The sequence below is a fragment of the Antechinus flavipes genome, chromosome 3, assembly GCF_016432865.1.
Source record: "Antechinus flavipes isolate AdamAnt ecotype Samford, QLD, Australia chromosome 3, AdamAnt_v2, whole genome shotgun sequence".
Classification (NCBI taxonomy): Eukaryota; Metazoa; Chordata; class Mammalia; order Dasyuromorphia; family Dasyuridae; genus Antechinus; species Antechinus flavipes.
In genome coordinates this window covers 309,564,084-309,590,080 of record NC_067400.1, presented here as the reverse complement: position 1 = coordinate 309,590,080, position 25,997 = coordinate 309,564,084, and the positions used below count along the sequence as shown (strand labels likewise).

The following is a 25,997-nucleotide window of genomic DNA, read 5'->3' as shown; positions in this document are numbered from 1 at the left end:
GAGTTCAAATCCTCTTGCACACACTTACTATCTGTGTAACTCTGCTCAATTCATTTAACCTCAGCCTACCTCAATTTCCTCATCTGTAAAATGGACTAATAAAGGTACCTGTATCCCACAATTGTTGTGAAGATAAAATGAGAAAGTATTTTTAAACATCATCTGGAAATCTGAAAACTATGCCATATAAAGATATAGATATGTATGTGCTATTATTACTATTCCTTGAATTTCTATATTTCTGTATAATATATAACTCAGAGACAGCTGAAATTCCCACATATGCTATGTTGATTAGAGGTCTATATATCTTTCCTGGGAAAGAAATTGTTGCCACCGTTCAGTTCTATCATTTAATCTTTAAATACTCAAGGACTTCTTGATTTCTTCTGTGTGGGGGAATTTTTTCATACTTATCTATGACTTAAAGTTCCAGACAGTTTTCAGCGATTTGGAGAGATTTAAGTGAGTTGGTCATGATCATTCAGCTAGAGTCAGAAGCAATGTGGCATTTGAATTGAGTATTGGAATCGGATTTAGAAAGGCTTCTATCTCTGAGTCTTAATATATAGTCATGATATCTAGTCTTACTATCTTAAGATCTATTATTAAAGGTATCGTAGATCTTCAGGTCAAAACAGCTCTCCTTTTCTTCCCTTCCTTTTGCTGTAGTATTCACCCTATATTATTGTTATCTTCTAATAGATTTTTTCAGGGCTAGAATGATTTTTCAGTGTTTTTTGTTGTTGTTGTTGTTGTTGTTGTTGTTGTTGTTGTTGTTTGTTTGTTTGCTTTTGTTTTGGTTTTTGGTTTTTTTTTTTTTTTTTTTGTGCTAAGCAATGATTTTTTTTTTCTCTACATACCATACTGCAAGGTCTCCAGTGTTAAGAGACAGTGTGAAACATTTTAAGGTTTCACTCTACTGAATTCCTAAGTTCTATTGTCCTTGTGTGTTTGCATGTAGGTAACAGGACAGGAGACTAGAAAATACTGCTAAGGCATTAGATTTGATGTTTATACTGTTTGATTTTCTTTTCTTTATCAACATGTGGAAGAAAAGTTGACTTATTGTTCCATTGTTCTAGATCATAAAAATATAGGTGCAGATCAATAATAAGAAATTATACTCTTCACCTGTGTAAAGTCACTTGTTTTCCCTTATTCTACACAGAACTCATCCTTATTAGGACAGGGCTGGGATCTGCCCATTACACTACTCCATGCTAGTCAGATAGATTCTAATAATAATAATAGTGGGAAATTGACAGACTATAGCTTAGTAGTCTTTGAGATTTGGCAAACTGATGAAAACACACTTCTTAAAAGCAACGGGTCCAGACCTCTAAGGTAGTTCGTTCTTCAACAGTGTACTTTATCCAGCTGCGATAAACTCTTAACCCAAATGGCCAATTCCAGCCGAGTAGATAAGTGCATTGTGGAATGCCAGTTAGAAATAACCTTAGATATAACATTATCCAATAGCCCATTATTACATATGAGGAGGCAGTAATATGTGAAGTGACTTGTTCAAGATGCTTATATGAAGGTTAATAAGGTCAGGGCCTGGAGCAGTATTTCATTAAATAAGGGATTATATATTAAGTCTTTGCTTTATGCAGATCAATGTGATAAGTACTAAGAGATTCAAGGCACAAAGTAAGGTTTGAAAAATGTAGAATTAAGGTAAAACATACACTCATAACTATAATTCATATTAATAAATTATCATTACACAAGAAAGGTATATATAGAATATGATATCCAGACTGTGGACATGAAGATTTTTCATTGACTGGGAAAAACAGAGAAGGTATTTATGGAGTGTAGAGTTTTTTAGGGGATTTCAAAAGAATAGTCAGAAGTTCATCAGGCAGAGGCAGTTTGAGGAAAGTAGGCATAAGGAGTGTCATCCACAAAACATTAATGAGAAAGCAAAGAATACAGAATTGTTTGAAGTATAAATTATGTATACAGTGATAACATGAGATAATCATGGAAAAGTAGGATGATATCAGATTACACAGGGGATTATGCCAGATCAAATAGTTTGAATGTTATAAAGCAGGGAGGTCACAAAGCTAGTTTCAGAGGCTGGATTTGAGTCCTGGTATTCCTGACACCAGAACCGGTGCTTTATCCACTGAGCCACTTAGCTTCTTTATGGGAATAACAGATCTGGGAAGATATAGTATCTCCTCACTCCTGATCTATAATTTTTTTTTATTGTTGTTTAATTGTTTTCAGTCAAGTCCAACTGTCTATTAACCCATATGGGATTTTATTTTCTTTTTTTTTTTTCTTCTTTTTTTCCCCTGAGGCAATTGGGGTTAAATGACTTGCCCAGGATCTCACAGCTAGGAAGTGTTAAGTGTCTGAGGCCATATTTGAATTCAGGTACTCCTGACTTAAGGGCTGGTACTCTATTCACTGCACCATCTAGCTGCCCTCCCCTCCCCCCCCATATGGGATTTTCTTAGTAAAGAAACTGAAATGATTCATCATTTCTTTTCCAGGTCGTTTTACAGATGGGAGAACTAAGGCAAACAGGGTTAATTGACTTCCTCAGGGTCACACAGCTAGGAAGTATCTGAGGCCAGATTTGAACTCAAAAAGACAAATCTTCCCAACTCCAGGCTTAGCATTCAATCCACTGTGCTGCCTAGTTGTCCCCTCATTCTTTGGTGCTACACTGCAATGTCTCTGGCATATTCTCAATGTTCTTTGAAGTCAACATGAGCCAATTGTTTTTGTGTTCACAGTTCCACCAAAGATCTCCAACATCTCCTCAGATGTCACTGTGAATGAGGGAAGCAACGTGACCCTGGTCTGCATGGCAAATGGTCGTCCTGAGCCGGTCATCACCTGGAGGCACCTCACACCAACTGGTAAGGCTCACAAAGAGAGGATTTCAATCCTTGCATTTAGAGTACTGGCAAGACACTCAACATCTGCATAGCATCATTTTAGGCAAATGCTAATTGAATTAGATTCAGGTGATAGTCATATTCAAAGAATGTGCCCTGTGGATGACTGGCTTCATCTCTCTTGCCGCTCTGTATTCATATCTCATAAGTAGTCTTCTCAGGGTGCCTGGAAGAATTTGCAATATGATTAAGTAATGGGAGCCTGAAATAACCAGCTCACTAGTCTACAATTTGGATTTCAAATCATGGCCAATAATTCAGAGAGAGAATTATGTTAAAAATAAGATTAAATATATAGCCATGTAATTTTCTCTCACAGAGTAATCAACGGATATCCCCAGGCAATATTTAAAGTTTTCTTTTCATATAAACTAAGCAAAGTCCAGTGGCAGAATCACAGCAAAACAACTAACACTATAGGACTTCAACTCTTTTGAATACAACAATAATTTCTCCAGATTTCCCACACTAATTTGAGGGTCACCATAATGAAATATACTTTTAATTGATCATTTGGTCTTCATGTTCATATAGCTTTGGTCAGTGTCTTTATTTTATAAACAAATTTAGCCTGTTCCCTAAACAGCAAAACCATCTTTCTCAAACTTAGTAGCCCTTTGATATTATGTGGACAGTATGCTGAATAGCATACAGAAGCCTGATCATCTTGTTCTGTTATTTTTATGCAGTTGATGAAAGTACAGAATGTCTCAGTAAATGCCTAAGCACTTTGTTGGTACAACTTCCATGTGGGACTAAAGCATGGATTATGTCCTGCAAAGCCACATGAATGAGGGGGCAGAGGAGAACATTGGGTGGTTTGAAAGAGGAGAAGTTAATTGAATTGAAGCCGAGAAATTGCATGAGAATCATTTTGGAATGAAGAAACTCAATACAAAAAAAAAAAAAAAAAAAAACCTCATTAAAATCTATTGCTTAAGGGTCACATGAGCAGAAAAAGCACAGTACCAGGCACACAGTAGACACAATGCTTGCTGACTCACAGATAAGCAGTCTTGTGTGCAGATATGTACTCTAAGCTATGCAACATCAGCTTTTAACTGTATTTACCTAGTTAAAGGTAGTTACTTATTCACTGTGTTTTATATATACATACACACATAATTTCCTGACAACAAGTATTAACTCCTCTGGAACATTCCTTTATTTTTTTGTTTAAATATCTATCTCACATAAGCACCTTATCATATATATATTTTTTCATTTCCTACCCCTGAGCTCTTATTCCCAGTGAGAGAAAAGAGGATTTGCCTCAGTGACAGAATAATGAACATGGGGAGTTTTGTTGCTTTCAAAAGTTGGAAGGACAGAAGTATTCCTTTCAGCTTTTTCTGCTCATAAAGGGAAACCTTATTTGGAGACAGCCAAAGAAGATGCTTTACTGTCTTATGTGACAGAATAGCTGCTTGCAATTCGAAGTAGCGTGAGCAAGAAATCCATCCAGCTTTGTTCAATTATTAATTGCTCCTTCAACACTACAGAGTGTGACTGTCGTGCAGAGGAAGTGTACCTGTAATTAGCTCGACCCCACAGGGACATCAAACCTTGAAAGGAGGAAGCTTCCTTGCAGGGTTTGTGGATACCTGATTGCCTGTCATTTGACGACACTGAGGCAGAAAGAAAATAAGGTGTATGGTATATATCTTATGAGAAGAGGAATATTTCTCTCCTTTTCGTCTTACTAAATATGGGTTGAATATTTTGAAAGAGGAGGGGATTTTTATATTTAAATGTATTACAAAGCAACTTGAGGGAACAAAACAAAAGCTTGTAGAATGGTGTGGAATTGTTTGAAAAAATGTAAAATCAGAAATTTTATCTGAAATGAATGGAGTAGAATACTGGAGCAAACACTACTCAAAGGGCACTTTTCTTGTCTCACTGGCTCCTTCATTTCTCTTTCCATTTTAACCATTCTATAGAGTGAAAAAGGCATCTCATGTATGTGGGTGTGAAAATATAACCTATTCCCCCATAATTAAGTTAGGCTTTTATAATCCTGTGAGTCTTGAGGGGAAATCATATTATAACTTATATTTCCTTTTGAACATTTGATCTCTCTCCTGTGAGCAATCTAAATCCCGTCTTCATCAGACTTTTGTTTCTAAATCTTTCTATTCACATCTAAGTGGAAGTCCATCTTTCATGAGAGCATCACATTCTGTCAGAATTACTCAGGATTTTGCTGAAAAGTATTTGTGAGGCAGTACATTTCTGCAAAGGTCGTTAATCCAAACAAGCCAATGAAATTTCTCCTTTTTTTTCCCCTCCAGTACCTGCCAGCTCACTCTGTGTAGTTATGTACCATATAGTCTGCAGGTTGCAACAAGGTCACAGTATTTCAATTCTGTGAATACACGAATTCTCCAAAATGGAAACTTGATGTAACAACACCTTCAGAATTCTAGAGATTTTCTAAGCTCTATAAGGAAATGCATTATACTTTGATGGGCCTAAGAGAAAAAACTGTAGAAAATTTAGATAATTCCTCAGGTACAATCCTCTCTTTACATTTTATTTTATATATAGAAATGTTCTATTTACTTGTTCTTTTCAGTTCAGAATAAAAAAAAAACTGAGAAACTACTTTGAAGGTGTAGGAAGATCCCTTGATCCCCAGAAGTTGAATTGACTCTGTTTCTCCACTGGGGTCAGGAGTACCTATACTCTAATCCTCTAGGGAGTAGGGATTAGACACTTCTAAAGAATGGGAAATTTACTGACTGCACTAAAATCAAGAGTCCCTTTCAATCTTTTTCACAGTAAAGTATATACCTGCGATTACCCTTATGAAATTCCATTACTGCTGTGGAGTCAAGAGCTTTATTTCTATTTGTAAAACAGATCTAGCTATAGCAGTCTCTAGTGGGATTGTCAGTGAAATTTCTAGTCTTGAAAATTTGTGAAAATTAAATAAATAAGCTTAGTTAAATTTTCTATCATTCAGTACATTATAGTTGCTGTAATAACCATGGTTTTATTATCCTGGCATACATGAAGAAGGTAGCATGAATTTTTGGTTAATATGGAAAATCTGTTCTAAAATCTGTGGTTCAGGAAGTACTCTCTCTAAGGCGTTTTGGAGTGAAATTTTAAGAATATGTTTTGATTTAAAGATTGTTTGGATTGCAGACAAGGTATCAAGGCATGGAGAAGTGTCGATTATGAGTGCTGAGTACTCAGTACCTCTCAGTACCAAGGTACATTAAGTAAATATCTATCAAGCATCTGCCAGGGTATAAAGTGGTGAAGAGGAATAATGTTTCAAGCCTACTCCAATTTTTGTTTTATTTGTACTTTATATTTCTGCTTTTAGAGTTTTTGTTTTGTCTTTTCTAAAAAAAAAAGAAGAAGAAAAAGGTAAAAAATTAAAAGTTATTATTAATTGAAATTCTGATAGGTTTATAATTTCATTGGTATAGGGCATTCTAGGTGAATAATCAAACTCTATTAACCTAGATAGACAATTTTCTCTACAATGTTAATCTTTAAAAAGTGGCCAGAATAAGGGTAAGTGACAAACAAGTATGTCAGCAGTAAGACTTGAACCTAGCATCTTTAGTCATGTTTCTGATATCATATTGTCTAAGACATTTAAATTATATATCTTATATCTATAGAATACATGGTTTTTTTTCCCTAAAGAAATAACACCTTACCAAAATAAAGTTTAATAAAGATTTATATTCATTTCTGTTTTACAAAAAAGGTAAAAGTTGTATTAAGAGCCTTGGGACAAATCATCACATTAACCCATGATTCTAAGCTATTCTTCATTTCTGATTTTGCAGATTTCCTTTTTAACTCATCCACATTTTTTCTATAGCTGTAGGGGAGCTAATTGCAACGTCTACTTTTTTCCCCCAAAAAATGTAGACATTTTGTGAGTTATTTGTGTGTAAAAACATCTTAAGTTTATTTTAAGATAAGAAGTATATTTTTACCCAATTCATATGATTCCAGAATGGCCTAATCAAGTCAGCACAGACTTTGCTTCAGGAAACTTCCCATTGAAGCAAATGTACTTTAGACGGAATGAGTTCTTGCAGAACTCAAAGATATTGTGGATATGCATTTTGGAGTCTCTAGCATAAGTCAAAACATCCTGTTTGGTGAATGTCAGAGGGACTGAAATTGGTCACACTTCTCCTCTGAATATTTTATAGTCTATAGAGTTATTAATACAATGTTTTCAAAGAACACATGACAAATGTTCCTTGAATTGTTGAAATGAATTTGGGATATGTCCTATATACTTCAGAATTTGCTTTTTTGTGAATTCTCTAGTATATTGAAAACAAACTAGACATTCTGTAACACTCCTAGACAGATATACTTCTGAATCCTACTATTATAATAAGACAAAATGGGGAATAACTGAACCAGCAAAGACCATCCAAACCAAATGAAACAATAAAACAGAAAATCAGGGATTTCAAGGAATAGAAATTAGGATTGTAGCTCAGAAGTGCTAGTTCTGGGTATCTTAATCAATCATAGAAATATTATAATAAAATTTATAATTATCATAATATATAATTTTATATATACATATATAATTTTATAAAAATATTTATATAGAACTTTAAGGATTGCAAAGATGTGAAACCTACAAAAACTATGATGCAAGTACTGTTAGTATTCTTACTTTTTATAGATGAGGAAAAATTGGAATTAGAAAACTAAGTGACTTGGTATACAACTTTTAAAGTATTAGAATCAGAATTAGAATTTAGGTATTCCTGACTACATCCAACAATCTTCCTAAGTGAAAAGTAAAGAGTCAAAGGGCAGTCCTTTATTCTTATTCAATCACAATTGATTTTGCAGAACCCCATTTGGCAAAGATATTAGAGTGGTTTTCCTTTTTCTTCTCTGGATCATTTTATAGATATGGAAGCTGAGGCAAACAGAGTTCATTGACTTCCAGGGTTACACAGCTAGTAAATGCCTGAGGCTATATTTGAATTCAGATATTTCAGACTCTAGGCCTGGTACTCTATCTACTATGCCACCTGGTTACACTAAGATCAGTCCTACTTTCTGTTTTAAAGGTACAAGGGATCTAATTCTGATGTTCTCTACTTCTATAATGCTTTTGATTGAAGGGGATAGTCCTTAGAATTTGTCCTAAGGGCAAAAATAAGGATATATGTTTTTGTTCCCATGGCTGGATCCAAATGTGTCACTTAGTTGATAGAAGAGAAAGGATAAACTAAGCCATCAATCAATCAATGATCTTGGATGGTTTTCTGAAAAACATAGAACAATTCAGTCTTGGAGGCAGAGAGACATCTACAGATATTAAACTGAACTCTGCTGAGGACATTCTGCTGACTTTATTTTTTTTTCCCCTTTCTGGTTACTTCTTCCTTCATAGAATGTTCTACAAACGTGTTCTATCACTTTATGGCACTATATAGAGTGTGATTCCATTTCTAACTCCCACAACTGGTAGCAAATATTGCCTATTTTCAGATTTGCCTCTTGAGAATCTTTGTATCATTAAATGATACAACAGAATACCTTACACAATTTACTAGCCATAGAAAATTAAAGATTTTTAACATCTTTTATTTGTAATACCAAACTTCTATAATGGATCATAATAATATGACATTTCTGAGAATATTTTCCTATAGAGAATCTTATCTTGTTATGTCCCCAATGAGAGCCAATGCAACATTGTAGCACATGTGAGAACAAAGAAGCTACCTAATGGGATGAAGGTACACATTTTAGATCTTCCAGCCAGAAACTCTTATTTTGGGATTGATTTCTCTTCATTAACCCTACAACAAATGTTTTGTCACCATGAAAATGGCACTAGATTTAATCTATCAAGACAGTTTTTTTTTTTTAATTAAAGTAGCAAAAGAGGATTTTAAGATAACAAAAATTATCTGGCACTCTCAATGGTGAGACATTTAGTAACAATAGAATATATAGTCATTTATTGATGACCAACTGTGTAGGTTGTCTAGCTCACTAGAAATCTAGATTGAAAGGAAAATAATAAAAAGAGAAAGAAAAAGAGTGGCTGTGGAAGTTGAAGAAATTGGCAGGCACAGGTAAGACAAAAATCAATAAGGAAAAAAAAAATGAAGGTTAATTCATTTTGAAGGCAAGAGCAAGCTACCTTCATAGAAGATGGAACAGGGTTACCTTTATAACTGACAAACCTGAGAGCCACAATGCCAAAAAGCCCAAAAAACACAATGGATTTTATCTAATGCCTTCTCCTATTGGGAATTCAGAGAAAATGTATAGAACAAAAATTATAATAGTTTGCAAAATAGCCTAAGCAATCAATCAATTTCTTTTTAAGTTAAAAAAGGCTTTCTTCTACCTTATTTAAAATGAGAAAATAAAAGAATTGTCTTTATTTCCTATTCTGTCTCCACCTCCTGATTCCTAACATATGTGTGCACACACGCATATGCACACACACACACACACACACACACACACACACACACACTATACATCTCTCCCTAACATATACAAAGAGGAAAGAGAGAAAATGATGGAGGAAAGTAGCACTAAAGTATACTTCTGAGAATTCTGAGATGTATTTAGATTAGTAAAAAGTATGTACAGGGAGAGAGAGAGTATAGTTTTTCTGTTTCCATTAAATCAAGGACAAGAGAAAATGGGCTTAAAGAATGAATCAGAAGTATTTCAATCAGCTTTTCACAGAAACAAGGGAGTTTACAGTGCCTACTATACCAGAAACAGTTAAGGGAAATGAAGATATTTAGCCTTGAGAAGAAGAGACAAGGGGGAAGTAATAGCTGTCTTCAAATACTTGAAGGGCTGTCATGTGGAAGGATTAGGTTTATTCTGCTTGGATTCAGAGAGCAGAACTAGTCCACTGAGAGGAAGCTGAAAGGAAACAGATTTTGGTTCAATATAAGAAAGGTTGTTTTTTTTTTTTTTTCCCAAATAACTAAAAACTAATCTGAAAATTATCACAATATATATGTATTTAAGACTTTCTGAGATAAATAATAAAAAATGTTACTACTCCCATTTTATTTATCTATTTATTTATTTATTTTTGCTAAGGCAATTGGGGTTAAGTGGTCACATGGCTAGGAAGTGTTAAGTGTCTGAGACCAGATTTGAACTCAGGTCCTCCTGAATTCAGAGCTGGTGCTCTGTCCACTGCTCCACCTAGCTACCCCTACTATTTCCATTTTAGAGATGAGACAATTGAGGCTGAGAAAGATTAAATGTCTTGACAATGGTCAAATAGTTAGAAAGTACTAAAATCAGGACTTCAAGTCAAAACTTTTGATTCTAAGTTTAATATGTTTTCCAGGACACCATTCTAGCTCTCCAATGATGGAATGATCTTACAAAAAAAAAAAAAAAAAAGTGTGTTCTCCCTTTTTGAAGGCTCTATTTGAATGATCAGCTGCTGATTATGTCAAAAAGATTTCAGTAATATGGTAAAGAATCAAAGTAGAACGCCTCTGAAAGTCTTTCCAATTCTTTGATACAATGACTCTAATAAATAACTCTTTAAGGGAAGATACCCTTCAAGGAAAGAGTTACATAAATCTTTAAGGGCTAAGTGAACATAAATTGCTACTATTGTTATCTTCAACATCATTCCCATCATTCTCACCATCAGATGTGACCAGGTTAAATGACTTGTCCAAGAAAACAAAACAAACAAAACAAAACTATTTTGTAACAGAATCTAGACTTAAATTCAGATCTTCTGACTTTCACTAGACTAAAACTAATAAATCTCAGTTATTATGGAGAATCCAGACTTCCTATTTGAATATTCCGCAAGCAATTTAAAAATATTGTTTCCAAAATATATCTCAAATTGATTTCAAATCAAACTCTGTTCTCACTGCCACCACAAGCCTTTTTTCAACTCATATGGAACACTATAGTATCTTCCTATAGGTCTTTCTACATTTATTTCTTTCTACTTACAATATTTCAAATCATTTCCAAATTAATTCTCCTTATCTATATTTAAAATCATTGAGCACATTCTTCAAAAAACATTTAGCATCTATCATGCGCAAGGCATTGAGCATATAAATACAAAAATTAAATGATCTCTTCCTTTAAGAACTTACATTTTGTTTCTGAGTAGAGAAAGGAGACACAAACTATATATTTGAGGGAGGGAATAATACTAATTACTGAGAAAATCAGACTTCATTGAAAAAATGGAACATGAGTTGGTTACAAATTTGGAGATATGGAGTTAAGAAGTGAAGGCATTCCAGGTATAGAGGGGGTTGTGGTTACAGTGAATGTATAGAGACAGAAGATGTAAAGTTAAGTTTGGGTCTGTGTGTGCTAATATTACATATTTGCTGTAATATGTTATATATAATGGAAAGCTAAGTGAAATAAAGCTAGAAATGTAGTTTGCAGTTGGACTGTTCAAGCCTTTAAATATTAGGTTAAAGAGCTTTTATCTTATTCTAGAAGCAGAAGGGATCCACTGAAAGTGTTTGAGCAGGCATGCAGATTGATCAGTCTATGTTTTAGACGTTTGTTTTGGTAGCTACAAAGAGAATAAATGGAAAGAAAAGTCAAAAGCAAGAAGAGCAAGTAGGAAATTGTTATCTTAATACAGGCCAGCTTTGCCTAGAGCTTGAACAAGTTTAGTAATTAAGAATCTGGGATTGATTTTTTGGTAGTCAGGAAATGAATGAAAGAAGAACCAAAACATAAAGAAATTCACATTGGAGGAAAGCTGAACTGATTCACTGTTTGGTTAAGAGCATGAAGGAAGCAAAGCAAGGCCATAATGTGTATGATGGATTTGGAGGAGAGGGTAATATAAAGAAAGTGAACATCTCGGTGAGGAAAAAGAATACATTTAGGAAGGTAGAGATCAAGAGAAAAGGAGAAAGAAAGAAGAAAAGAGAGAGAGACATACATAGGCACATGGATAATAGGTTAAAAGATAATGCCACCAAGAGGGCAATTTCAGAATTTTATAATATTAAGGTAGAGGTAGAAGTGATCATACTGATGGTAAGGCCTAAAATATGACTAGTTTTTTAATTATATGATTGACTTGCTCAAAACCTTACAGTAGTTCTCCTAATCAAGTGCACTTTAGACATTAGTTCTGCATCCAGGTCTTCCACACTCAGAAACTGCCCTCTTTCTAGCTTTATTTTATGGAGGACTCCACATACTCTATATTCCATCCAAAATTTGACTACAGCCCAAAATATATTTGCTTATTTCATTCTTCTTTATGCCCCTCACTTACCCATCTAGTCTGCCAAATTCCTAAAAATTCTTTGAAACCCCACTAAAATACCAACTGCTCCTGGGACACTTCTCCATATGTAATGACTTTCCCCCTCCTCAAATTTCATATCAGACTTTCAGCCCTCTTCTCAGTTTTGTTTTTGATTTTTTTTGTATCAAAACTACTTATACGGGTGTCATATCCTTTTATGAGATTTTTTTCCCCATTATCAAAATGTTGTGTCTCTCCCAGAACCTAATGCATTATGGACATCTAATAAATATTAGTTGAATTGCATTTTAATCAAATTAAAGAAATATTCAGATTCAAATTCTTCTTTCTAACATCTACTATTTGTTGATCCTGGGCAAGTCATGATAGATGTAGAGGCAGAAAGATATATGTGTGTGTGTGTGTGTGTGTGTGTGTGTATGTATGTTCATATGTATATATAAATAGGTTTATCTCTGTATACGTACATATATGCATGCATGTTTAAATACACACATATATACATACAAATATGTGTGTATTCTATTACTCTCTAGGAGCTAAACATAAATTTTTGTCTCCTTTGTAATAAACATTTTGAAGTAATGATAAAATCATAGAGCCTCGGGATATGGCTAATTTTTTGATTTGTAAAAAAAAATTATATTGATCATCCCTTTTGTTAAGATATTAATAAATTTAAAAATTTTAAATGTAATTTATTGGAATTCTGACTAAAGGGATGATAATTATATTAATATTTTAAAACCAAAGAACCTGCCAAACTCTGATATTTGTGGGGCCAGGAATTCCCTTTTTCTTTCTACATTCCATTAATGTTTTTAGTAGTCTATTGATTTTGCAGATCAGAAAAGGGAAACCTTGAGAGTTTACATTGTTTGTTCATAGCTAAGTAATTAAAGAATCATAATTTAAATATACGTTCTCTAAGACCATGAACTCTTCACATTGTTCAATATTACTTTCAATAGCAATATATCTCTGTGCCTTAATATTGGCTGACCTCCACTCACCCCCACATCCTCTACGTCTGGAAGGCTTACTCTTCTTATCTCTGCCTCTTAAAATCCATGGCAGTCTTCAAGGCTCACTTCAAATATTTCCTTCCACAGGAGGCCTTCCTGATCCTCCCAGTTACAATACTAACTTCTGCCCCAAACTTATTCTTGTATCTACTCTGTTTGTATTATCATGTGTCTATATGTTCTCTTTCTCTAGTAGAATGTTAAGTGGGCTATTTTCATTGTCCCTTTTTCTCATTTTCTTTGCAAGATAAAAAAGTTTATTGATTTAAATGTCAAATCATGAAATTTAAAACTGGAAAGACTCTTAGAAACTTAGTTCTACCCTTTTATTTTATAGATGCAGAAATTAAGGCTTGGAGCAATTAAATAACTGACCTGAGATCATCTACAGACCTGGAACTCAAATGTCTTTAGGGAATTGGAAGGGAATGGAGATATGAAACACTTAAGTTGGTACTATGTGCCAGGCACTGTGCTAAGCATTTTTTAAAGATATTATTTGATTTATTACTGAATATAGTATTCTCAAGAAACAAGCTCATCTTTTTAAAAAGTGTCATTCTTTTTCTTTGTCCTCTACTTTTACTTTTTGATCCAAATCAGATTTTCTTCTCATGTCAGTCAAAAATTTAGAAGCCCAGGAGTCATCTGTATAAAGCCCCTTTCTCTCTTACCAAGTGATTGTTAAATTGAGGCTGTAGCTGCCGTTGACTGCAGTGTTAAGGCCTAGGGAAAGAAAAGGAAAGGAAAAGAGAGGGGGAAAAAAGACCTGTATTAATAATTCAATTTGCAAATATCAATGCAAATCAGATCTAATTCTTCAAGGTATTCTAGTAATAAAAACTGAAATGTCAATCTTTGAATGACATCATTCATTTTCTATGCATGGTCACTGAGGCTCTCTCTGCCACTTTGGGCAGTAGCAAGACAGGCCTTGATTGGGGAATGAGAAACTCAGAGGGCATGTGAAGAGGGAATGGCTGTCCTGTCTCATAAAGTACCTGTCTGCAGAGAGAATCCAGAGCATTTGTGAAGCCTTACACTCCTTTTTGTCTTAACAAAAGCAAAAATCCTCAGCAATAATCATACTAATATCAGCTATTGTAGGGGAAAGTATTGCAGGTAGCAATATTTATTTTGTATTGTCTCTTGATGAGTATTTTTTTTTCTTTTTTGAAAGTCTTTTTCAGAGATCATAAGAAGAGTCAGAAATACCTTCCTCTGATGCATATTTAATGTTATAGGCTACGAGGCATTGTGGATAAACTTCTGGGAATGGAGTCAAGAAACCCTTATCTTCCTGAGTTCAGATCTGGCCTCAGATACTTAACTAGCTGTATGACTGAGAAGTCTGTTTGCCTCAGTTTCCTCATATATAAAATGAACTAGAGAAGGAAATGGCAAACTCCTCCAGTGTCTCTGTCAAGAAAACTCTGAATAAGGTCACAAAAAGTGACTTTTTGTCTTTAATGACCAAGAAACAATAAAGGTCTCGACCTCTTAGAGCCCACAGAAAATTCTAAGTCTGTAAGTTATAGATAAATCACAGATCTGCACTGGTGGAGAAAGTATCAGCAGTTCCATGTAACATTGAAGAATCACGAGACTCTAGGAATAGATTCTAGATTGTCAAGTGTGACCTCCCTCTTGTGCAACCTGGAAGTTTCATATTCTTAATAACAATGGAATTCACATCACTACATTGTCACCCACTGCCACAAGGAATTATAATAGATAATTAATTTTCATTTTGTAGTTTTCTGTGCTTTTTCCTAATAATGATGTATGAATATTCAGTTAAAGAAACTCTTTCCCCTATATTTATTGTCTTTATCACTGATTTCCTGAATTTTTTATCTTCCTCTCTTCCTATAAATTCCATAAACCCATAAGTCATAAGTGCATCTCTCATAGTATTTCATTAAAAACATCTATATATTGATGTGAAATACTTTTCTAAATTCAGGACATATGACAATCTCTTCAGGAATTGAATGAGATCTAGACTCATGTCCTCTCCTGATTTTTTGTCTTGCCACTGGACTTCAACAACTCTAGAAGACAGTGAGGTGATTGCAAATCTGCCTCACTTAAATCCAATTCACATGCAAGTTAAAACATCACTTGATGTCATTAGTTCTCTTTAAAATGAGGAAAGAACAACAATAACATAACCAAATAGAATTTAAATTCCCTGAGGGTACTGGATTTTTTTTTTTCCCACATGATTATACATCAGAATTTTAGAGCTGGAAGGAACCTTAGAGGTCATGCTGTCTAAATTCCCAATTTTACAGACAAGGAAAATCAAGATCAAATGGCTTAACCTGCTTTGCCCAGAGTCGTTTAGTTAGGAAGTGGTGAAGCTAAAATTCATTCTTCTCTCTTTCACTCTAAATCTGGTAACTTTTTTCTTTATCTAGTACTATCCCCCAGTGTGACACATTTTGCAGCAAATCATTTTTCTTTGTATCCCTATTACTTAGAACAGGGTCTTGCACAATATAGGCAATTAATAAATGGTTTTTTAAATGATGAATTTTTAATGAGTTTTATTAGACAATTAGGAGTTCATTAATATGGTGGAAATCAATGGGCAACTTCTAATATCCCTGTTTCTATTAATATGATTTACCATTTCTTCAGTGACTTATTCATATTCCAAATCTTAATTTCGTCTTTGATTCTTCCATCTTCCTCCTTTCCTATATTCAATCTCTTTCCAAACAGTACAAATACTATTAATATTATGCATGCATTGTTTCTCTCAATTATCCTTTTAAAATAATAATAATTATTTTTTTTTCTTTTTTATTCCTATTGTCATTACATTAGTTCACAACTTAGTGACTTCAATTCTAGGCTAGTGAAATAAATCCCTTGTCATCAAATCATCTAGATCAAGGCTTCTTAAATTGTAGGTCACAATCCCATATGGGATCACGTAACTATGGGGATTGTGAAAAATTTGGCAACAGTGAAAGATTTCTGAATGCAACCTATCAAAAAATAATTCAAAATCAAACACTTAACGAATCTGAAGTGTTTCTGGCAGTGCCTTCCCTTGATATGCTGCTTTACTTCCCTGCAGCCTTGCTTCTGAACATACAATACTCACACTTTGCACTGTTCATAGATAAATTCTGCCAAAAACAGGCTCATCTCAGATTTAAGACAAGGTCATGTAAAAACTTCTTGGGCAAATAAGTTTTTTATGAGTGGAAGAAGTTTAAGAAGTCTTGATCTAGATTATCTTATCATTTCCAGGTTGTTATTGTTTATTCTTTATTTCCAATATCTTTCTTCTTTGCTATAGCAGTTGGGCAACATAGCTTCCTCCTTCCCTTCCCACCCTCCTTCCCTTTCTCTCTCTCTCTCCCTCCCTCTTCCTCCCTTTATCCCTCCCTCCCTCTTCCTCCCTGCCTGCCTTTTTCCCTCCCTCCTTCCCTTTCTTCCTTTCTGCCTTCCTTCCTTCTATCCTTCCTTCAGTGGAAGACTTGGATTATAATTCAATGTCAATTATAATAAGTGTCAATGTCACTTATTAGCCATGTGACCTTAGATAGGCAACACTCAATCAGTAAACATTTATTTACTTAAAACTATGTATCAAGAACTATGCTAGGTGCTGGGGATTTAAAAAAGATAAAAGAAACTCCTTCTTCTTAAGGCATCCACACTGTAATGAGGAAGAGTATATGAAAACAACTATGTACAAACAAGATATATGCAAGATAAATTGGACATAATCATCAGAAGGAAGGCACTATCCTTAAGGGCAATTGGACTTTGGGGCACGAACACAGAAAAATCTAGGTAGGAATCCTAACTCTGGATTAATTATGAGAGCTATGAATTCTAGAGAAGTCAATTTACCTCTTTAAGTCACAGTTTCCTCATCTATAAAGTGGAGTAATAGTACTTATGTTACTTATCCCATAACCCTCTTATGAGTTTAAAATGAGAAAATCCTGTAAAACATTTAACAAAGTTTAAAACATTATATAGATGTTGTAATAATTATGTTGCATTTTAAATTTAGCTCCTTGATGTCTAGATTTTATTTCTATTGTGAAAAAATTGCACATTAATTGGGATTTGAATGAATCTTTTAAACCCTTTGGGTTATCTCTTATTTTGTGCCAAAGCACAAAATCATGCTTCATCTTATGTGGATGAGAATTCCTTTCATTCCCTATATATAATAGTCCCTGTTAACTAATCTTTGAGGAAGAAAATATTTCTCTAAATAATTCTGTATACGTTCTTTGCAGCCAGCTGAGTCAACCACTCATAGTCATAGAGAACTGAGAGATTTTTATGGGGTAAAATGAGGTTTTTTTAAAGTCCTTGAATATAAACATAAATCTTATCTGATTCCAGGCTCCATAGTAGCTGCCAAAGGTACACTTCTGACCAAGAGAAAAAGATCTGGAACCAAAAACTGTCTATAATCTTCCCATATCATTCTGAAAGGAGTGTAGAGTTACTACAATAATTGGTACATGGACTTACCTCATTTATGGGCTGATTCCAAATACAGAAACTATGTATATAGAAATCAAATCTGGCATCCTCCAACTCAAATTCTTGGCCAGGAGTAGGAGAAGTCTGAGAAAGTCATGTTGCTTATGATTCTTCTGGATAATAGGGTTTGAAATTAAATTAGATGCAACTTTGCAGAGAATTCCTGATAGTAAGATTCTATACTAAGGTTCTCTTTCACTACTAATACAGACCTATTTCCAGTACCTTCCACCCTTGTTGAATCATGAACTTACTTCTAAAGGTTCTTAGACCTGATTCAATTCCTCATGGGCCATCTTGACCTGAAACAGGCCCACCTCCTCTCCTCTCCCCAAATCACCATTCTGAAAACCCCCAAGCATTGTACTTACCCTAAATGTCAGAATGTGAACAGGAAGACATAGATACCAAATCTATGGGAATAAATAGCAAATATAAAAAGAGGAAAAATAGGGAGAATAGAGTTTTTTCCACCTTATTTATATTTCCTAAATGCTTTTCTTACCCAAATATATAACTGATAAATTGATTTCCTGAAAAATTTATTTCCTGACTTGAAGTCGACATGTATGTGTGTATATGTGTGTGTGTGTGTACATTTGAATACCTTTGGTTATGAATAGAGAATACTCAAATATACCCATAAATTAGAAAAACTCTGGTATTCATTTAATAGATAAGAAAACTGAAAATCAAAGAAGTGAAGTGATTTTTCCATGGGTTATCTATATCTAATTAGTACCAGAGACACTATAGGACTATTTCAAACTTACAAACTGCTAATTATCTCACTACTATAGATCATATGAACTTCAGGATCTATACTTTGGAAATTCAGCTTTCGGAGCTTTACCAATATACCCAAAATTGTGCTATAATTCAACTGGGTCAATGGGTTTAGTGATATTATGTGAGACCCATCCTCTCTTCAGTCATAACAAATTACTTTGTATTTATTTTGTATATTCTTCTTTTTGTGTATATATACACATATATATGTGTGTATATATATGTATATATATATATATATATATATGCAAGAATTATCTTGCATATATCTTGTTTATACATAGTTGTTTTCATGTGTGTGTGTGTGTGTGTGTGTGTGCACACATGTGTGTGTATTCTTTTCTCCATCCTGATCCCCTAGATTACAATATAAGCTCCTTGAGGTTAGGTAATAATTTGCTTTCATCTTTATATCCAATGCTGTGCCTGGCATAGGCTAGACATTTAATAAATGCTTATTCATTGCTTGATATCTCAGGTGAAGGATATAATGTCTTTCATCAGCTTATTAAAGTTCTGATGTATATAATACATGTGTGGACCTTGGGAAAAAATACAAAATAAGTCACCCCTAAAAAATATATTTAAGTTAATGAGGCAAAGGTTTTACCCCTGAGGGATTTGGAGGGCCACCTTTTTTTCCTAGTCTATTAAACTACATCTTATTTTTAGAAAGGAAAGGGGAAGAAAGAATTATATGACCCAAAGGATAATCACAAATACTCTTGGTAGGAAAAAACAACATGGAAAAGTTTTCATGGAGAACAGTTATGATTCCATGGTTAAAATCTCTAGGTAATGTAATTCGGAAGGAAGCACAGATGAGCAATACATTTTAGAAAATAATAGTTTGAATATATTATTTGCTTTTTAAAAAGCAGATAGTTTGAAAGAAAGATTTATGGTTTCATATATAATCATCTTTTTGTGCTCCGATTTGTATATGAAAATGCTTTTAGTGCTGATGATGTTTATTGAGATTAGAATTTTTAAAAATTCTTCAATTTGATAGCATTTTTTTTTCTATATTACTGTTTTTGGTAGCATTTTTTTTTCTATGTCACTGTTTCCACTGCTACCAAATCTTTTTTGGAGAAATAAATTTACACATATGTTGGAACCACTAATTTTTATGTGCTCATGTGCATGGAAGAGGAACCAAGAAGTGGCTCTAAGGAAATTAGATAAGTATTTTCTGCATCATTTTTTTTTCCTACACTCAGCTCAGTAGCTCCAGAGTCTTATTTGATATCTTCACCAGATCAAACATAACAAAATGACTGTTACTTTTACCTTCAAGGGTTGTTTCTAATAGATCTGTTTCTATTCAAGCCACCTGTGGTTTTTGCAAATAGGGCTTTCAAGACTTAGGAAACACTAGGCAGTCTCCCAACTTTAAAACCAAAAGAAATGGCTAATAAAAGCATTGTCCATTAACCAACATGGATGCTATTAGACACACATGCTTTTTAGCAAGAGAGGAGGAGGGGGTAATCAAAGAAAGAAAGCAGGGACTTGATTTGCCACTCAGAGACCAAAGGAATTGAAAATGAGAAGGACTTTGATTAAATTTTCTGAATTGATTCTTTCTTCCCATAAACTTATCATTCCCACCACCCCATGGCTGCCATTTCCCTTCAAGTTTTCATGACAGCAGTCGCTTCTTTTTCTGGGTGCACTCTGATGTTTTTTCCAAGTATTGTTTCCTGTTCTTCTAGTGATGTTCAAAAAGATGTTGGCTTCCATGATACAACAGGGAAGATAGCCAAACCTGAACATTTGAAAGACTCATCAAAAGTCCTTCTCCCCCACCCCACCCACCCCAACATTTCTCCTTTCCAATTTCCTTTTGTTTTCCCTCATAAAGCTTGGCATCAGGAGAATATTCTTTTTTTCCTGGCCTGACCTCCCTCTGTGCCCTAACTATAAGTCTTTTTTACTTTTATCCTGAAGCCATGGAAAAAAAAAGTTCAAAAATAGAATTTCCCCATTCAATAGAAATGGGGGAAAAAAGTGCCAAAAAGTTCCAGACTGGATGATACATATATGCCAACTTTTTCTTTCTTTCTTTCTTTCTTTCTTTCTTTCTTTCTTTCTTTCTTTCTTTCTTTCTTTCTTTCTTTCTTTCTTTCTTTCTTTCTTTCCTTTCTTTCTTTCCTTTCTTTCTTTCTTTCTCTTTCTTTCTTTCTTTCTTTCTCTTTCTTTCTTTCTCTTTCTTTCTCTCTCTCTCTCTCTCTCTCTCTCTCTCTCTCTCTCTTCCTTCTTTTTTTCTCCTTCCTTCCTTTCTTTTTCTTTCTTTCTTTCCTTTTTTTTCTAGGTGCTATCCAAGAGTTTGCTAAATAATTTACAAGGCTTTGTCCAAGTTGTTCCTATGACTTCATAGCTTCCTATACTGCTTTATTGAGCTCTAGGAGATCACTTGGGCTTTGACAGTCTAACAGAAGACATATCATAGGGACTGTTCCTGGATCAGGAAGAGCTTTTCTGACTTATAGAAGACATAGTATACAAATATTCTAAGAGTCAGGAGATAAAGAATAGCCATTTTCAAAAAATGAATAAGCAGCATCTCTTATAGTAGAAATAAATGCCAACAAGTGTCCTTTCCATAGTATCAAAATCCATTGTTCATAATAGCATAAACCTATATAGAAAATTGGCTTAGACATATCAGAAGAAAGAATATGTACACATATTAGATTGAATTATCTAATGTTTAGGGCATTGTAATATTCTGGGCAATAAAGAGTTGTTTTTAATATATGCAGATGACCAAAAAATTTTATATTCTATAAAATTTAAATAAGGAAAAAGCTATGGTAAAAATAATTTTATCATTTTTATGGTGCAGAAAAAAACTTCTATATTTAATAGTGCCTTCCAGTCATCATTGTAAAAATTAATTCTGATTACACTTTTAAAATAGAGTGGAAGCTCCTTAAGATAAAAGAATATTTCATTTCTGTCAGTGAATTTTCCTCTATTTCCCTCCAGGCAATTAAGTATTGCAGTAGATAGAGAGCTTGGCTTAAAGTAAGGAAGGCTTGAGTTCAAATCTAAACTTAGACACTATTTGTATATGCCTGTATAAGTCACTTACTCCTGTTTGCCTTAGTTTCCTCATCTGCAAAATGAGCGGGAGAAGGAAATGGCAAACACTCTAGTATCATTATCAAGAAAACCCCAAATGGGGTCAAGTCAGACACAATTAAAAAATAACAATTTTTCTCCTTCCCCCCACAGGATGTGACTACCTAGAATACAGCAGGGATTTAAAAAAAATACTTATTGATTGGAATAGGATGGAAGTTCTTGTTAATAATAACTATTTTCACTTAATACAATACCAAAATATAAAGTACATAAGTATTATATGATATTGCTATAATTGCATAATACATAAAAATTGAAATGTACTATTCTAAGGATCTACTAATTAAGTTTGATACAGAGAAGAAATGAGAAATTATAGGCAATATTATTGAGTTAGATTCTTTTAATAATTACAAGGAGACTGAGAGGCAGTTGCTGTTCTCTGACCTCTCCACTGAGAGGCAGTTGCTTTGTCTGACTTCTCTCCTCTTCCCTCTGCCTCTAATTTATTTCATTCCCAGTCCACAAGCAATACCCTGTGTCAGTAAAGGCTGCTTTGTAACTCCTTCAGATGTTATGATTCACAGTTGTGGAGGTGCTTAGAGAATTTATCTGCCCCTTCACTTATCCATGATCTAGAGTCCTCAAAGTGTAGTCCAAAGAATTGTTGGGGTCTCTGAAACCCTTTCAGAGAGTCTACAAATTAAAAATCATTTTTTATTTCTAATATAGTAAATAGCTATAAATATAACTCATGTGAACAAAAACTCTTTGAACAGATCTTCCATAATTTTTTAACAACATGAAGATACAGAGAACAAAAGTTCGAGAACCACTGATCTAGACTGTAAAAAAAATTTGTGGGAGACTGGAGAGGCAGTGCATCAGTGATTTCTTTTGATATAGGGAGTTCCCAAGAAAGGAAACATTTTCTTTTTTTTTTTTTAATTATAGCTTTTTATTTACAAGATATATGCCTGGGTAATTTTTCAGCATTAACAGTTGCAAATCCTTTTGTTCCAATTTTTTCCGTCCTTCTCTCCACCCCTTTCCCCGGATGGCAGGTTGACCAATACATATTAAATATGTTAAAGTATAAGTTAAATACAATATATGTATACATGTCCAAACAGTTATTTTGCTGTATAAAGAGTCGGACTTTGAAATAGTGTACAATTAGCCTGTGAAGGAAATAAAAAACGCAAGCAGACAAAAATAGAGGGATTGAAAATTCTATATAATGGTTCATAGTCATCTCCCAGAGTTCTTTCCCTGGGTGTAGCTGGTTCAGTTCATTACTGCTCTATTGAAACTGATTTGGTTTATCTTCATTGTTGAAGAAGGCCACATCCATCAGAATTGATCATCATATAGTATTTTTGTTGAAGTATATAATGATCTTCTGGTCCTGCTCATTTCACTCAGCATCAGTTCATGTAAGTCTCTCCAGGACTTTCTGAAATCCTCCTGCTGGTCATTTCTTGCAGGACAATAATATTCCATAACATTCATATACCACAATTTATTCAGCCATTCTCCAATTGATGAGCATCCATTCAGTTTGAAAGGAAACTCTTTCAACCAAAGCAGGTCATGAGCACCTACAATGTAACTTAAAGTCTTAGAAGATTGTTTAGAGTGCTGAGACATTAAGTGCTTTGACTCAGGTCCCCCAGCCAGGATGTCAGAGACCTATAGCATTTGTTAAATACATGAATTTTTGGAAGAGCTGATAGTTTATTTGTGCAATGTTCTTTCTTTGCACAAAGAGCATCATTTATCTCTTTTTCAGAACCTTTCTCTGAACACACATATGCAAATACATTCATGGAAGCACACCCTCACACACATACACATGCACATGTGTACACACACACATCTCTTCATCAGGGTCTGTTCTGGTTGATATGGAGAAGCACTGGGTTAGTTTATTATGCTCCCGGCAGAGGTCTGGTAAAGGCAGATGACAGCTGTGTTATAACATAAGCTATGGGTTCCAGGGAGTTGCCTTCTGCAGCAGAAAAGAGCCTTATATATAACTCAGAAAAAAGGCACTCAGTGTTATGTTTCTCCCATGGATGCCTGTGGCTATCTCATAGCCTCCTTCCTTCCCTTACCACCTACAGTGTTCCTGCAGTAGTTGGCACATAAGCTCTATATGTGCTTGCTAGCACAAATTAAAGATGGGAGAATACATTGGGAAAAGCAACTCATGAAATCAATCCTAATAAAACATGGACACCCAAGAAAGGGAAAGGATAAAGATCAGTCTCTTGTTGAATGAGATGGGATGTAAGGTCATTAGCCTTGTACTTTTCCCCCTCTCCCTTTATAAATAAGATCACCCCAAATTACCCTCTCTCATTTGCAAAATGATAGTGGCCCCGTTTCAGGAAAACTACAGGGTATTAGCTCTGCAGGAGCTGTCAAATCGGACAGTAGCTACTTAGCTCTTCAGGTTTCCAGGGGAGCAGAGATTAATAAATGGTCCCTATCACTGGGGAATGGAAAAGGATGTGATATGAGATTGTTGGTTGAGAGAGAGTAGAGTAAGGTACAGCACAGGAGGATACCTGGTTTTCTATAATTTGCCCAGACATGAAGAGAAAAGATCTCTTCCTAAAGTTATAAATCTCAGAGCTGATGATTTGGATGGTACCTGTCAGTAGGGCTCTTACTACCATCTCTCCATCTAGTTATCATTTTTAAGGGATTTGTTTTGCATTTCTCAATGTTAACATTAGGAATAGTGAAAAGCCATCAGAATTGGGAGCAGCAGCAGCACAGCTTGATAATTGGTTTTTAAATACATTGCTGTAAATTGATACTCTAGGTCTTTCATTCATTTTCCCTAGAGAAATTTCAATCTTGTAGTTGTTGAAGGGTGACTTTTGTTTCTTTAGATGGGTATTAAGTGATAGCCTTGCAATTTTGGGATCCTTCAATAAGAACTCTAGCAGTGAAAAAAAATTGGGAGTCAGGAGATCAATGTTCTAGTCTCAGCTTTCTTAATGTGTAAACTTATGCAAGTTATTTCACATCTCCAAGTATCAATTCCCTCATCTATAAAATGAAGAGATACAACTAGATAACATTTAAGCTTGAAATTCTACAAATATATCAAAAAAGAATGTACTGAGCAGCAGCTGATTTTCTGTCTAGCACGATTAGTGGATTTTGTTAAGCATTACTCTTCCCTTCCATTCTCCTTCTGGTGTGGCAAAAGAGTAAACAATAAACTTCTTTAGTCTTGCTGTAGATAGGAAGTGGGGAAGGAGTGAAGGGAGGAGGCAGCTCTTGAAATCATAGAAATCAACTATAGTGTCTTAATAAACACACGATTCTGAAATAGTTGATGTTATTCATTGGATCATATATCGAAAAACACTCTAAAATATAATCTAATCCAATCCTGTTATCTTATCGTCAATGAAACAGAGGCTAGAAAATATGAAGTCACTGGGCCAAGATTCTACATGTAACAGAGCTAGTACTAGAATCTGGGTACAGATCTTCTGGCTTCACATTCTATACTAAGAGTCCTTAAAGGAGGGGATTGTATAGGTAGGATTGGAGAAGATCATGTCACCTCTCAATAGGTCATTGTCTTATTGCATTATCACAATGATTTGTTTTCATGTGAAATGGGAAACTCACCTATAGGAAAATAAGGAAGAACCTTCCTTGAACAAAAAATAACAGTTAAGCAGAAAAAAAGAATTGTATAGATCTAATTTTAAAGTAGTGAGTTTTGTAAGAATTTACAAGTTATAATATGGGCCACAACAATGCTATGATGTAGACCAAGGGCAGGGAACTTTTTTCCTGCTGAGGGACATTTGGATATTTATAAAATTATTCTAGGGCTATACAAAATTATCAACTTATAGTAAACTTAAGCAGTGGGAGGTTATTGTACTTAGCTTTAAGCTCATAATCACCTGTGGCTGCCTTAGCAAATGATTTCATGGACCTTATAAGGCCCATAGACAGAACATTCCCCATCCCTGATGTAAATGATCACAACTCACCATTCTTGTAATTCTAGAGCCTGATGTCATCACGTGATGGGAAGTAAAATAAAAGAAACTGAGAATAGAGATATAGATGGATTCAAGGTTCCAATAAATCTGGTGACAACTGAAACAAAGGAAAATAATTGATGATATTGCAAGCATTTCTTAGGAGAGTTTAAAATTTTACCAGCTCTTTACATAATGTCTTTAACTTCCCTATGTTCCATTTGAATCTCCAGTTTCTTCAAATAATATTTTATTTTTCCAAATTATGTATAAAAACAATTTTGACATTTTAAAGAATTTTGAATTCCAAATACTCATCTCCTTTCTCTTCCTCATCTCT

At 34.4% G+C, this 25,997-nt stretch overlaps 1 protein-coding gene across 3 annotated transcripts in view; it reads left to right on the top strand.

The window, feature by feature from the left end:
* The window catches only part of LSAMP (limbic system associated membrane protein), a 781,204-nt gene that overhangs the window by 529,648 nt on the left and 225,559 nt on the right, over window positions 1–25,997 (top strand). For all 3 annotated transcript variants that reach the window (XM_051985327.1, XM_051985326.1, XM_051985325.1), the window contains exon 3: window positions 2,760–2,885. In XM_051985327.1, coding sequence (XP_051841287.1) covers window positions 2,760–2,885 — 126 coding nt within the window. The remainder of the gene's footprint in view (window positions 1–2,759; window positions 2,886–25,997) is intronic.